This window comes from Acyrthosiphon pisum, chromosome X, assembly GCF_005508785.2.
Source record: "Acyrthosiphon pisum isolate AL4f chromosome X, pea_aphid_22Mar2018_4r6ur, whole genome shotgun sequence".
NCBI lineage: Eukaryota > Metazoa > Arthropoda > Insecta > Hemiptera > Aphididae > Acyrthosiphon > Acyrthosiphon pisum.
In genome coordinates this window covers 46,985,805-46,999,953 of record NC_042493.1, presented here as the reverse complement: position 1 = coordinate 46,999,953, position 14,149 = coordinate 46,985,805, and the positions used below count along the sequence as shown (strand labels likewise).

The window sequence follows — 14,149 nt, the reverse complement described above, 5'->3', positions numbered from 1 at the left end:
TTAAAAGTTAAACTAATTAAAGGATCATTGTATTTAATATTGGTTATATTGGTAATATGGTCTTGATAGGTTGTATTTTGGTAAACATTTGTGTTGCCATTTAGTATTATATACACACTAAAGAAAAACTATTCTCCATGCTCATGAATATTTAAATATTATTGTCTCGAGTATAACTATTATAAAAGCCTCCAGAAAATAGTTAAGCTACATGGATGGAAAAATTTATAGTATAAACAAAAAAGGTTTTGAGCAGTTATATTATTTTGTTTAAACAGTAAACCTTTTGAAACAATAGTAATGATATCAACATTTAATTTAGTTGTATGTATTGCATCTATAGTATAAAATAATTCTAATAGAAGGGATAATACATTTGAAAAGAGTATTAGCCAGGTTAGTATTAATAATTGGACCACCATTTTTCCTCTTTAATATTAGGCACTTTTGGTTAAAATCAAAAAGGTCAGGACTGAATGTATTGATTTAATAATAATAAAATATTATATTATATATCATATATTTAACTATGGGATTTTGGCTAAATTGTTATGGTAATTGTGTTCTACATTTGAAACTAATACTTAATGCTATTACTCTCTAAACTAAAACATGAAAAATGTCTAGTATGCTAGTACATTGTTTTAAAATTCCTAGACCATAATACTCTAATATAACCATTAAGTTAAAATATGAAAAGCAAGATTATGTTTTATTGTGTATTCAATAGATAATGGCAACACATTTTTGAATTTTATGAAATTATTACATTTATAATATTCAAAAAAATTAATTATAATAGTCTCATGGTTACTCGATAATATATTAGTCAATTATCTTAAAAAATAAACTAATTATATTTTACATAATTTATAATTGAGTGTTTTGTCTATGGTCGTAATTTTTGAATTTAATAATCTAATAAATACGTAATAAGAAATAATTCTATGTTTATATAAATTAGTCAGGCTTTTATAAATAATTTCGGGTTTTTTTTTTTGGTACTGTATACTACTTACCTAACCATAATTAAAAAAATAATTTAGCCAATAAATAAACTGCAATATTTCAGCACTAATCGCTATTCTAAATTCATTATTCTTCAGTTGGATTAGAATTGGACGAATATCGAAAACTACTTAGTATATAATATTTAATACAGGTAATGGAAGAAAACATTGCTTATGATATTAATCTCTATTTCATTACTTATATAATTCATTCATTATATATTCAGCTACCATAATGTAAACTGCTATGAATGCTCCAACAATACTTGCAATAGTTGTATTCATTCTGAAAATAATTATTGTTGCTATTCCTAGACCACCATATGTCAGATAACGAGATTGATCAGAGCTCTTCCATTTGGTGTCCACTAGAACAAAATAATAATATTTTAGGATTTTGTTGTCAAAAGAAAATAATTATTATAACAAGGTCAACAAAATTTATAAAAAGTTTTAATTATAATTTAAAAGTAAAATTCTAATAGAGGTAAACTTAAAATAACTTAATAAAAGTGAATGCTATAAATAAAAAAAATATTTACATAAGTGGTTATTAATTATTACAGAATGCACAGTGGACAATTATTAATAAAATATTAGTTGGTAAGTTCTATCTATAAAAAAATTTCAGAAAAATAAAATTATTATAAACCTTATAAAATAGATTTTTAAACATTTCTTTCAAAAAATACAGATTTTATTCATTATAGTAGAAATATCTTATAAAAAATTGGTGTATAAAGTAACTGCTATTAGAAATTCTTTAAGACAATGAAAAACATGATTGCTAAATCATGTAAGAGTTAAGGTCAATCATCATTTTAATTAAGAATGGATAATTATTCAACATTAATTTATGATTCTATAAATATTTAAATAAGAAATAATTCAATTGTGTATAATTTTGGAGGAAGTTATCTAGAAAAGATGTGATAAAGATGGGGGATGATGTAGTGTATGAGGCGAATATGTTCACGTTATTAACACGTTGAGTGCCACAGTTGATTTGTAGTCTACAACTGTCGCAGGGTCGACAATTTGTATAGCCATATTTATAGCTTTATAATTTACTCGGTTATCAGAGCAATGCTTCTGTTTTTATTTGTGGTAAATCAGTGAAGTGTTAATTTTTCAACGGTGTATTAAGATTTTATTATTGTTTATTTTTAGCAAAGTTATGGTTATTTTTTTCTGGGAAATAATCGATAGTGACGACAATTGTTTATATTTATAGCTATAGTTATTATATTTATTCATTATTCTTATAATATACCGTTATTAATGTTTTTAATTATATATATTTTTTTAATTATTTTACTTATATATAAACAAAAATAATACAAGAAACTTAATATATTATCATAATATTATTTTGTTTTAATTCGTAAACAATTTATTATTCATTGCTACAGATATAAGATATTTGTACATTTTCTTATTGGATATTAATCATTCAAATACTAAAGAATAATAACAAATAGGTATGTAGCGAAAAAACAACCGACGTCAACACTAAAAGGCCAACGTAATTGCGGGACCGATTTGGCGTGGATTCTTGGGCAACGCGCGCCAAATCTATGTGGCACTCAATGTGTTGAGATTAGTGGTTTTGAGGATGATGTCAGAAATAAGATTGTGTGGAGAGAAGTGTCAAGTATTGTATGGGACAAGAGGGTGACGTTGAGATTGATAAATTTTATAAAGTAGTTGTGACTTGTGAGGCTAGTTATAGTATATGGATTTTGGGCAGTGAGATGTAAGATATAAAAGTGAACAGGAAAGACAGAATAAGAAATTAATTCAATAGGACTAGAGTAGAAGTAGGAAAATTGTTGACAAAATGAGGGAAAATTCAATAAACTTATCATAGTATTCTGTGACAAGTGTTGTATTGTAATTACTTGATGTTAAATAAAACTATTTTTTAATATATTATACAATCAGGTTGTTCACAGTTCTTAGTATTATCAATAAAATTAAGTGTAGTTTATGTATGATTGAATTATGCAAAAAGATATACATAAAAAAATTATATTTAAGTAGATGTGAATAAAAACTTTTTCATATACGTTATTTCCACAACAAATTTAGGTAAATGGGAGTTGGTATTATTTACAAACTTTTAGAATTTTTGGTCACTAAACTATTAACCATTGATCTAAAAGAACAAAAACACAACTTACTCAGTTTTCTCTTCGACTTCATAGCCTTCACTAGCATCTACAATTTAAAAATCGTGCAAACAATCATTACTAAAGCATTAGAGTATTACACATGCAATAATTGAGTAATTAATGATTCTTAAACGTGCATAAGCTCGTAATAAATTAATCAATTTAAAATACTCCCAGAAAATACAAAATTTAAATAAGAATAAAAAACTACCTATGCATTTTTTGTCTTTCATGATGTATCCTGCAGCGCAATTAAAGCACATATCATTTCCATCACCATAACAATCTGTACATGATGGATCACAACCTGTAGATAAATAAATTCAAATAAAACATACAAAATTAATAAATTTACATTATGGTACTTACTCAAACAAGAATATGAGCCATCATTATTAATACAAAATTGTTGTGAAGTACAAACGTCTTGTTCCAAACACTCATCAACATCCACACAACCTTCACCTTCACCCATGTACACCCATCCATCTTTACATTCATCACAACCTGTATATATAAATATATATATTATTTTAAATTAAACATAAATGAAATAAGTTATTCAAATTTTGATCAAAAAAATTAAATTAACAACCTATAGTTTTACTATTTTTAATGATACAATATTAAAGTAATAATTAATTTGAATTTTGTAACTTGATTGAGTATTTAATCTAAATTCAATTTTTATCCAAAAATGGATATTTTTTTTATTCAATTCATTGATATAAGATGAAACTACTAGATAGTCTAAGACTTGAAAAATGACATAGACTATATTATAGTATACAACCATTTCCCCAATTTCAACGACGGTATAATATATTGATGATTAGTATAGATATTATAGTAAATTAAAATAATATTATTTTCAATCAAATATGTAATTTAGATTCAAGACTACAGTAGCATGCAAAAATGAGCAATGTTTATACAAAATAAAAAATATATATTATAAATAGTGTGGTGTGATAATGTCTGAAATGTATTCAAGTTAGATAATATTACCTATTTATGTGCAACAAATCTAAGCACAAGAATTGTTAAGTTTTTTTTGTCAATAATTATATAATTTGTTAATTAATTTATTAATTTAAATAAAACGTTTATTAATAGTATAATTAATTTAGTATACCTTTTGGCCCTGAATCTGTACAGCTATCTTTGCATGATTTATGGCATTCTTCACAGGTAAAAGTATTATTTTTCTGTATGGCAAAATAATTATTTGCACAATGATCACAGTTGGTACCTTCGTAACCGTTTTTACATTTGCATGACCCATTGCCTTTTCGAGTTCCATCACCCTGAAATAGAATAGATTTCATTAAAAATATTAATATTTATTAAATAATAAAGGCTAGTAAGTATTTTATTATTACCTTGCAAGTTCCATGAGAATTACAAACATTTGGATAACCTTTACATGGTAAACAATCAGGACCATAATGTTTTGGTGGGCAACATACTTTTAATTTGTCAACGCAAAACCATTGGAATAGATCTTCTTGACGGCCATCTGTCCACCATTCTTTTAAATGATGTTCGTATTCACTCGACAAATAAAAACACTATAAGACAAAATATGTTTTGTAACTTGGAAATAGATCAAAAGTTTGGGTAATTATTTAATTTTACCATATCTTGGTCACGAGATATTTCAGTACATAATGAATCATGGATTTCCACAAATCTCACTTCACTTTTTGCGTAAGTCAATAAATTTTTCTCTTCCCATGCTGTATTTCCACCACCAAAGTGACCATTTTTTGTTTTTTCAAGACCCTAAAAAATGTAAATTATTTTTAAACATCTACACACACGAGCACAATTTTGATTTATACATTTATTACCTTCTCAAACGATTGAACTAATATTTTACAACTTTTGCAAGGTGATATATCAGCAGAAACTTTTGGAACAAAATTAGAAACATCCAAACCATGTAATAATTGAAAGAATGGGAGCAATAACAGTAAGTGCATTATCAATAGTATCTGAAATCATATATAAAAAATAATAAATGATTTAAATTGTTAAATGATAACTAGAATTAAGTATAATATTTAAGTATGAAGTAAATCATTTTCATAAACTTTCAGATTGTTTTCATAACATAATCATTCCATCAAAAAAAAAAAAACACTGCAATTACTATTAACATTTAATATAATTTAAAAATGCATAAGTTAGCTTACACAAATATAAACAATTATACAATTTTTTTTTTTTTTTAATATTTAGGATACAGTTAAATTAGAACAAAAATATGATTCATTTCAAAGAGGTCTAATTTTAGAGCTTAAGTGAGTGTCAACGTAATATTTTTCTTTTCTCTTGACCAACACGTAACATAGATAAAACGCTTTAACCTAGTATCATTTGAGATTCTGAGCGGAGCAATAAATGTATTGATTTTACAATGATGTGTTTTTGAAAAAAATTTTTTTTTTGTCTGTCATCACTGTTGGGGCAGTAAAAATAAAATTATTATTATGTTTGTAAAAATGTTATGAAGGGAGCCGCGGTTTGGCTACCACTGCAATATAAAAAACAACTTAATTTGGAACTTGTAGAACTTAAATAAAGCGAAAAATGACACATATACATTTGCACACATATATATTTTACTAATATCTAATAACACATTAATAATTAACTCATTCCAAACGCTTCAATAAATTATGTAACATAATAAATCATAACAAATTAAAACATATTGCATTTTCAGTGTAAAAACATGTTTGTGCTGAAAAATGGTGACTGTTAAATTTTTAAACAACTACACTTTTAACAGTTAAAATAAAGATGCAATTATTAATTTATTGTTATTTAACTATATTTTATACACATAAATAAGTAGGATATAGAATATGCTGCAACACAAAAAAGTTTTCTTTATTTTATTCTTATATGTATAAAAGATGAAAATTCAATTATTGGATGTAATTGATGTAGAAAATATTGATATGCATTATAAAACCGATTATAATAGGTGTAACTTACTATATGTGCAATTTAATTTGTTATGCATGGTTACATATTTCCATATATTTAAATTAGGTACTACTTAATACTTAATGATAGTTAAAAACTTTTATCTAATAATTATTAAAAAAATTAGTGATCATAATATATTAACACAACCGGTATAATATTTATACATATTTATTACAACAAAATTAGAAAAAATAGAACATAAGGGGAATAATGTATATTATGTAATAATAACAAAGCTTTTAAAAAAGCTAAACATTTTTATGTTATATTAAAGAATTAGTTAAGTTATGGTTAAGTTACATACTGTATTTACTCTTATCAATCTCAATAAGAAAAATATAGTCCAACCATAATTTGAACATATTGATACAAGAGCAATGTTACAAGCTAATAATAATTCTAGTAATATCAAAATGGATATAAATATTATATAATATTCAGTGGTAGATTTACACATATGTCACATAGACCCTAGGGCTCAACAATTTAGTATATTGGTTTTTCTTGAATTATTATTTGGAGCAAAAAAATTATAGTTTTTTTTTATTATAACGTATTGATTATATATAAAATAAATTTATAATATTATAAAATATTTTTGAATAAAGATTAAAACGTTAGTTTATTAAATAAACTTTAGTGACAGTCGACCCCTAAAAAGATACTTATCTTGGCGGAGTTCTTTACCAGTAATTTTTTCCTAAGTAGATTTTCCATTTCACTGTATTCGTAACCGGTAGGATAAAAATAGAAAATATCAAACTTCCTCAAATAGAATACAATGAAAAACCATTCAATATTTTTAGATAGTTCAGTATTCCTACAAATGTTGAGGGTTATGTAGAAAAAAAATATAATAATATACATAGTTAACATTTTAGTTTTTTTTTTAAACAATAAACTACCTAATAAGTAATAACAATATAAAATAAAAAAAGTGGGAATCAATAAAAAAAAAATAAGGCAACAATAACAAGTAAAAGATCAAGATGTAACCAATAAAACATGCAAAATGGATCTATTTTTTGCAATGTATGGTGTACTTTTTTTTTTAATATCTGATTATTTATACCAATCTTACAGAAAAGGATGCTAGTTTTGTAGCATCCAGAAAATTCATATGCCCGGCTCTGATTAGGTTAAATTAGTTTATTAGTATAAGTAAACCATCTATAAGATGTCCACAGTTCTTTTTTAAATGAAAATATTCATGTTTAAAGAGTTTTATTTTCAAATAAAAAATTCACATAAGAATAATATCATTATGTATGTTTTGTATTTAGTTTTATATAAAAAGTTATTTGAAAAAGTTTTAAAAAGTTAAAAAAAAAAACATAAAAGTTATTCAATAGTTATTGAATAAAAATTAATTATATAAGCTTACATATTAACTTTAAGTATGTATCCACCTGAAAAGTGACTAGATTAAAAATTGTAAAATGTCATGTTGTTTTACTAATATTTATGTTATAGGTACCATTGATTATAAATACTACCTAAGATTGTTCACTGCGCCAGAACTGACAAGGCGGTGTATCTAATAACCTGGCCGCCTAGTCACTTCTGCATAATAACACCAGGATCATTAGTAAATTTAGCAAAACATATTTTGATCCGCAGTGAGCGATCTATAGAATTCATAACCAATGGTTAGCCTATCAATGATATAAAAAAACAAAAAATGCAAATGTTTTTAAAAAGCTTGTGAATGTAGTAAATTGTTTACACTTTAAAAGTTGGAACTGACAAACGATAAGTTATTCATTTTCAAAATTTGCTAAAATAAAATTGTATGATTGATTTTATTTTTACTAGCTAATAGCTAGTAGTCTGCAACTAAGGGTAAATTAAGAATAAAAACTTAAAACTAATGTAATTAATTTGTTTTTAATAATAATGGTTCATACAGTTTATTAGTTGCATATTTTATGATTTGTTGATATCATTAAATATTGAATAGGGTAGATACTAATATTACATACTCAATGATTAATTTGTAGACAATCAAATAAACAAAATGTTGATTATTAGAACTACTTAGTTAATACCAAAATTGGATTGCATAATAATCTTGTTCTCTGAAAACGTTTGCAATTTCTTGGACTTTGTTAGGTGCCTGACAAAAAAATTAAGCTAAATAGGTAGTATCGTAAACAATTTTGAAGTGAGTACATTTCACAATTGATGGAGCAAAATACTGTGAAATTGTTAGTGAGACCTAACTGTATTTACAAGCAGATAAAAAAATAAGATAATTGGGTAATGATATACAAACAATGTATATTATAACATTATAAACCTGCTTTTTTTAATGATTAGACCAAAAACTAAAATTTAAAAATACTCGTTTCATTATTTTTTTATGAAAATAACAAATGTCTTATACATGGATTTTTTTTTATAAGTGTACCTATATTTCATTAAGTGATGGGAGACACAATTTAATAGGCAAAATAGGGCAGTTATTTTGCATAACTTGAACAAATAAAGAGTTATAAAAGACATAAGTATACAGTAATCAAGGATAACATTTTTAAATTATAAATATGGTAACATTAATAAAATTCACATGTTAACCCCGACGTTAACTTATCTTTCAAAATGATTTGACATTAATAATACAAGCAGAAGTTATGTTGTAATCAAGTAATTAAAACTCAACACTAGGGTGTTAGTTGAATATATTTTCTCAAAATATTCAGTACAAATTAGAGCAATCAGGGATATAAAGTGAGATGATAACACTACAATACGTGCAGCAGGGAGTGTAAATAGCTAATGAGTAATTTTTGAAGTTTTTATAAAGTAAATAATCAAACTACCTCTTTTTATATTTTTGTTTTCATATTAATTTTATAATTTAAGTACCAAAGTCATATTATAAACTTTTTAGAGCATATTTTAAGTGCATATTTGTTGTTTTTTTAGTGCATTGTGAATTATTAGTGATTAAAATGCAGTGATTAAAAAGCATTTCGGGCAACAATAAAAAACTTTAGATAGACAATTGGTATGAGATACATACCAAACAATACATCAACCAGTACTTTACAAATTACAACTTATACCTTTCACAAACTGTAAAATCCTTTCTTAATTTTGTTCAAATTGATAATAATGTACTATTGTTTCTATACCTATGGTTAAAAAAAAATTAGGGGAAGGAGGTTGTAACCTCTGAACCTTTCCTGTGGTTGTTCGACTGGCTATAGGACATAACACTAATATCATCGAGTATAGATAGTATCTATACCTACTCAATTCTAACATTTAAACAAGTAACTTTTTTTTTAAAAAGGATTTGTTATGATGCCTGTGTTATATAAGTACCAATGTCAACAATATATCTGTATAAAAATAACAATGATAATACTAAACTAGTGTAGTACTTACCCACTATGGTTTGTAGAAATCCTGAAAATGTTCGGGACGAGATGATGGAAAAAACGGTTGGGCGTGTAATGGCAAGTGTGGTGCCTCTTGAATAATAATAATAATATTTAAAACACTCGATCAGAACGTGGAAAGCGCATAGTGATTTTCAAAACACAAAACCCCATCTATTATTCCGACTTGCACCGCGAGAATATTTACGTGGTCCAACCAGACCGGTACTGATAACGTATGACGGTTCGAGTGGAAAGCGTAGACGAATGGGGAGGGAAAGACCAAACACCGTACAGACACTGTGTCGAGTACTACCGATCTGTTTAACTACTTTGACTTTAAAATATCGATTAGTCAAATATATTCGATAGTAGTTTTACCTGTTCAGTTATTACTTATTACATATTACTTACTAATAATTATTATATTAATTATTATTCATCAGGACGTATTTAGGTACTATAGTCAATAGTCAAATAGTCCGGTAGTTGGCACAGCTTTGTTAGCAGTTTGAACGGCTAGTACCATTCCTAATAATATTAAACACATTCACTATTCGATAGCGCTAACTGTTCAATAAATTTGTTTTCCGTAAAACCACTACTCGATAACGTTGGTTAAGGTGTATAGTGATAAGTCGTCATCATGATTTTTATCACTCAGCCACGTCTCGTTCAGTGGTGACCAAACGCATATTCGGTAACTTGATGGTTTCTGTATTCGTCGACACATTTTACACATCATTAATACTTTATCGACGTATCGTATCAATGTATCATTCATATCTGGCCTTACCTTAAAAGAGTTGCTGTCCCGTGCGTGTCTACTTTATTAATCATTATTATAATTTTATAACATCTCGAATCTCGACTGTTAATAATTGCGAATTAGGATCGCTTCGGTACGTCGCAACGTCCATGTGTGTGCCTGTGTGTGATTAATGCGGGTATGCATCAAATGTATAATCAGTAATATCTTTCGTTTTGCAGTTGGGGGGTCGTCAGTGGTTGAATAGGGTAATTTAGTAATATTATTATCATGGTAATTTCCACGCAATACACATAATTCGTTACTACTTCTTTAATTTGCAAAATATTTTTTTTCTGCGATTCGGTTAATTTTGGCAGACTGTTTGGATATCCAGGGGGGATACGCATCGATGGTTTAATAATAATATTATTGTTTTATTATCGTGTTGTCACGTATAGTCGAACGAAAACAAAAAAACACGAACAATAGAGCAATTATTATCTATAATATCTTCCGCCCAATCAATTAACGCAACACACAATTTTAAACAATTTGAATAATTATTCGTCAATTGGTAATGCTCAGTCAGTTTTAATTTTCATTATTATAATAACGTTTTGTATAAAATAAATATCCCAATTTCACCTATTTCAATGACAGCAGTCTGCTGGTGATTTGGGTTTTACTAGTAAAATCTTCCTTTGAGGTTTAACTATACCTAGTCAAAATCGTGAAAATGTCTATGAACGGCAAAGAAACTTCATTTACATCATCGGACGCCAGAAATGAGGTAAGAATTAGCTTTATTTTGCCCATTCTATAGTTTTAGGTACAGCATTTAAAATGTATTTTATTTCTAGAAAATCACTGCTGCAAAAATGCCCTATAAGAGCTACAGACCTAGGTCTGTGTCTACATGTTCAACAGATTCATGTAGTTCTGGTAAATATTTTTTATGGCTTAATATTTTTTTTCCGTCTATTAATGTAGGTATTAATTTTATGACAATTTTTTTCTTACTGTGCTTTTATAAACTAATATAAATCGTAACTTTTATGAGTTTACAATTCTTTAAAATATTTAATACAATTAAAATTAATATAAGACATATAATGTTATGTATAATTTACATCCATTGGAAATTTGCGTTAGTAATAAACATAAAACATGACCTAGATAAGTACTTATTGATAAATTATAAAAATAAAATATTGGGTATGTTGTAAATAATATATAATATATGTGATTATACCTATTAGGTACCTACCTATTTAAAATTATAAATAAAAAATCTGTTGTCTTCATAAAAATTGTGTAAAAGTACTTAATATAAGAATTATTTTTATTTTACTTACAATAATCTAAGCAAAAAAACTAAAACAATTTAAGTTTAATAGGATGTCAGCACATTTTCTTTTTGACCCAAGCACAACATAACAAATTTAAGTACAGCAGAACTTATCTTAAGTTAACTTGAATATTTGAATGAATTGACAAATTATCAAACCTAAGGTAGAAACATTATATGAGTTTATACGATGGCCTTATTTTTACAATATTTAAATTTTTTTGCAAAATATGAACATGTAGAATATTACAATTTAAATATAATATTAGTAAAAATGCCAATGTATAAACACTGATTATGTTCTTAAGTTTGATAATTAGTCAATTCAATTTGATATTAAAGCTAACAACACAAAATTGGTTCTTCTAAACCCAAATTGCCTATGGTATGTTATGTTTATGCATCTAGTAGAAAAAATAAATCATGCTCTTAAAACATTCTCTTAAAACAAAATAACATAATTCCTACATTTTTAATTTCTTACATTTTCTATCCTGTTTGAATAATGTCTATATTATCAGTGCTATTCCTAACATATGTGCACAGCCATACAAATACTTTTTTTATTTATAATACAATTACCTACTATTTTATGTTTAAAATAACTAATCATTGATATTTAGCTGTTTTAGTACTTATTTATTTTAATGAAGCATACCTATTAAATTATTTTGTATTACTTAATTATCATTAAAATATACTTCTTAAAATATTCTTAACCTAATTATTTAATTTAATTAAATACTTTATATATTTTTACAGCAAGCTTGTCTGAAGATGATACTCCAGTTAGGTCTAAAAAACAACAAAATAGTTCTGGATTTAGTGATTTTTGCATTAAAGATATTAGGCTCAAAGACTTTGGAAGGCGTGAAATTGAATTTGCTGAACAAGGTAATGAACAATATAGTTATGCATATTATATAAGCTAGATAATAATTAAAAATATTTTTAATTGTCATTTATTTATACATTAAAATCTTTGGTATTCATCACATAAATGACATACTCTAGTGGACAATTTAGTTTAATATCTGCCCTACATTATTAAATTATACTTTTTTATATTCTGTATCATTAATATTTTATATTTATACTAACAAAAAACCCAGTTTATATCTCAATATTTTTATAGCTACTGTCCACCACTACCTCACAATATGTATTTTTCACAAATGATTATTTCGCCTAATAGAAATGGACAAATTAAGGTTTCTGTACTATTATTGACTGTATATTTCAATGGTTCTCAATATTTTTTACGACTTCATATTCCACTCTTAAGAGGACATCGCACTCGCATAATATGTTGTATCCTACTTTCACACATACGGTATAACAAAAACTGTTTTGGTGCGGGAAAGAACAGAGAATGCAAAAGTCATAACTAATAAACAACTTTTTCACCATATAAAAAGGAGAATTGTTGGTTGTATAATTTCATTTTTATTTTTTTCGGTATTGGAATTTAAAAAAAAGTTATTTAAGTTTGAAAAACACAAATATAATAGATTTTGAAACAATAAGAACTTTTTATAAGTAATATCAAAAATATAAAAACGATATTGCTCAGCCAAAGTTCTCATTTTTATGTGGTGAAAATTTAGTTTCTTAGTTATGACTTATGACTATAGCTTTCTCGGATGTATATTTGTAAGACAGAGACAACACATGCATACGGGTGCGATATCCTCTTAATATCATATATAATGCGACCATAAAAATAATTTTTGTTTTATGTTATTGCTTATCATAATGTATTTTTGAGTGGTTGGCCACCCACTCAAAATATGTATATCATGACGCCTAGGCGTCATAAAACTTTGTTTATCATGCCACTATTTCAATTATTAAAACTAAACAACTAAACCAAATAACTTAAAAATCCAAGAAAAAATAAATGTTAGGTGACACACTTCACAATGTTACGCAACTCACCGGCTTACAACCATGGGTGTATTGACATATTGTGTTGTCGCCTTTGTAACATAATATTGGTTCATGAGTTTTATTTTATTACACAACCTGAGATATTTTAAAAACTATAAATAAGCAAAAATTTTACCATTCATTTAGTAATGAATTATATGTCTTCGATGTTATGGTGATTCAAAAATGTATATAAAACAAAAAAAGATTAAGGCCCGGTTGCACAAACATAATATATTGGTTCAATAAATTGAGTTATTGAATCAATAAAAATTAAAGTATGTTGCACAAAGCCATAATACCTTCTTGAATCAATAAGTTATCGACCGTTAATAATCATTGATTTATTAACTTATAGGCCCGATTTTGGATCAATTTGGGAAATTTTATTTGTTCGATAAAATTAAATCAATGAATATTAAATATATCTTCTGTTATTAACATATTTATACTATCAATATAATAATATAAATAAAGGTTTGTGCAAAGATTCTTAATATTTATCTATTAATAATATAACCGATAAAACGTATGGAGCCAATAAATTATCG

The 14,149-nt window shown here is 26.0% G+C and overlaps 2 protein-coding genes across 3 annotated transcripts; one reads left to right on the top strand and one right to left on the bottom strand.

Annotated features, from left to right (window-relative positions):
- Positions 1 to 989: 989 nt before the first annotated feature.
- LOC100161157 (cysteine-rich with EGF-like domain protein 2) lies at positions 990 to 9,873 on the bottom strand. Of its 2 annotated transcripts, XM_001945833.4 has the most exons (9): positions 9,578 to 9,753; positions 5,038 to 5,181; positions 4,823 to 4,969; positions 4,567 to 4,755; positions 4,320 to 4,491; positions 3,554 to 3,691; positions 3,396 to 3,491; positions 3,194 to 3,230; positions 997 to 1,378 (listed from the first exon to the last, which is right to left on the bottom strand). In XM_001945833.4, exons 2-9 carry the CDS (start codon positions 5,167 to 5,169, stop codon positions 1,354 to 1,356), a joined length of 936 nt encoding a protein of 311 aa, XP_001945868.1. In that variant the 5' UTR covers positions 5,170 to 5,181; positions 9,578 to 9,753; the 3' UTR covers positions 997 to 1,353. The 2 variants fall into 2 exon arrangements, with proteins under 2 accessions (XP_008188206.1, XP_001945868.1); XM_008189984.3 differs by lacking the exon at positions 3,194 to 3,230 and having other exon boundaries at positions 990 to 1,378; positions 9,578 to 9,873.
- An 801-nt stretch (positions 9,874 to 10,674) lies between these two features.
- LOC100168002 (putative adenosylhomocysteinase 3) lies at positions 10,675 to 12,657 on the top strand. The gene is made up of 3 exons (XM_029486641.1): positions 10,675 to 11,111; positions 11,182 to 11,263; positions 12,432 to 12,657. The coding sequence occupies exons 1-3, from the start codon at positions 11,058 to 11,060 to the stop codon at positions 12,599 to 12,601; spliced, it is 306 nt and encodes a 101-aa protein (XP_029342501.1). The 5' UTR covers positions 10,675 to 11,057; the 3' UTR covers positions 12,602 to 12,657.
- Positions 12,658 to 14,149: the final 1,492 nt, after the last annotated feature.

Coding starts and splice junctions, on each gene's coding strand:
- LOC100168002 (XM_029486641.1), top strand. CDS start 11,058: ATGTCTATGAACGGCAAAGAAACTTCATTTACATCATCGGACGCCAGA. Junction 11,112..11,181: donor CATCGGACGCCAGAAATGAG/GTAAGAATTAGC, acceptor TTTTATTTCTAG/AAAATCACTGCTGCAAAAAT. Junction 11,264..12,431: donor AACAGATTCATGTAGTTCTG/GTAAATATTTTT, acceptor ATATTTTTACAG/CAAGCTTGTCTGAAGATGAT.
- LOC100161157 (XM_008189984.3), bottom strand. CDS start 5,169: ATGCACTTACTGTTATTGCTCCCATTCTTTCAATTATTACATGGTTTG. Junction 4,970..5,037: donor TAGTTCAATCGTTTGAGAAG/GTAATAAATGTA, acceptor TACATTTTTTAG/GGTCTTGAAAAAACAAAAAA. Junction 1,379..3,395: donor GAAAGACAAAAAATGCATAG/GTAGTTTTTTAT, acceptor ATTTTGTTCTAG/TGGACACCAAATGGAAGAGC.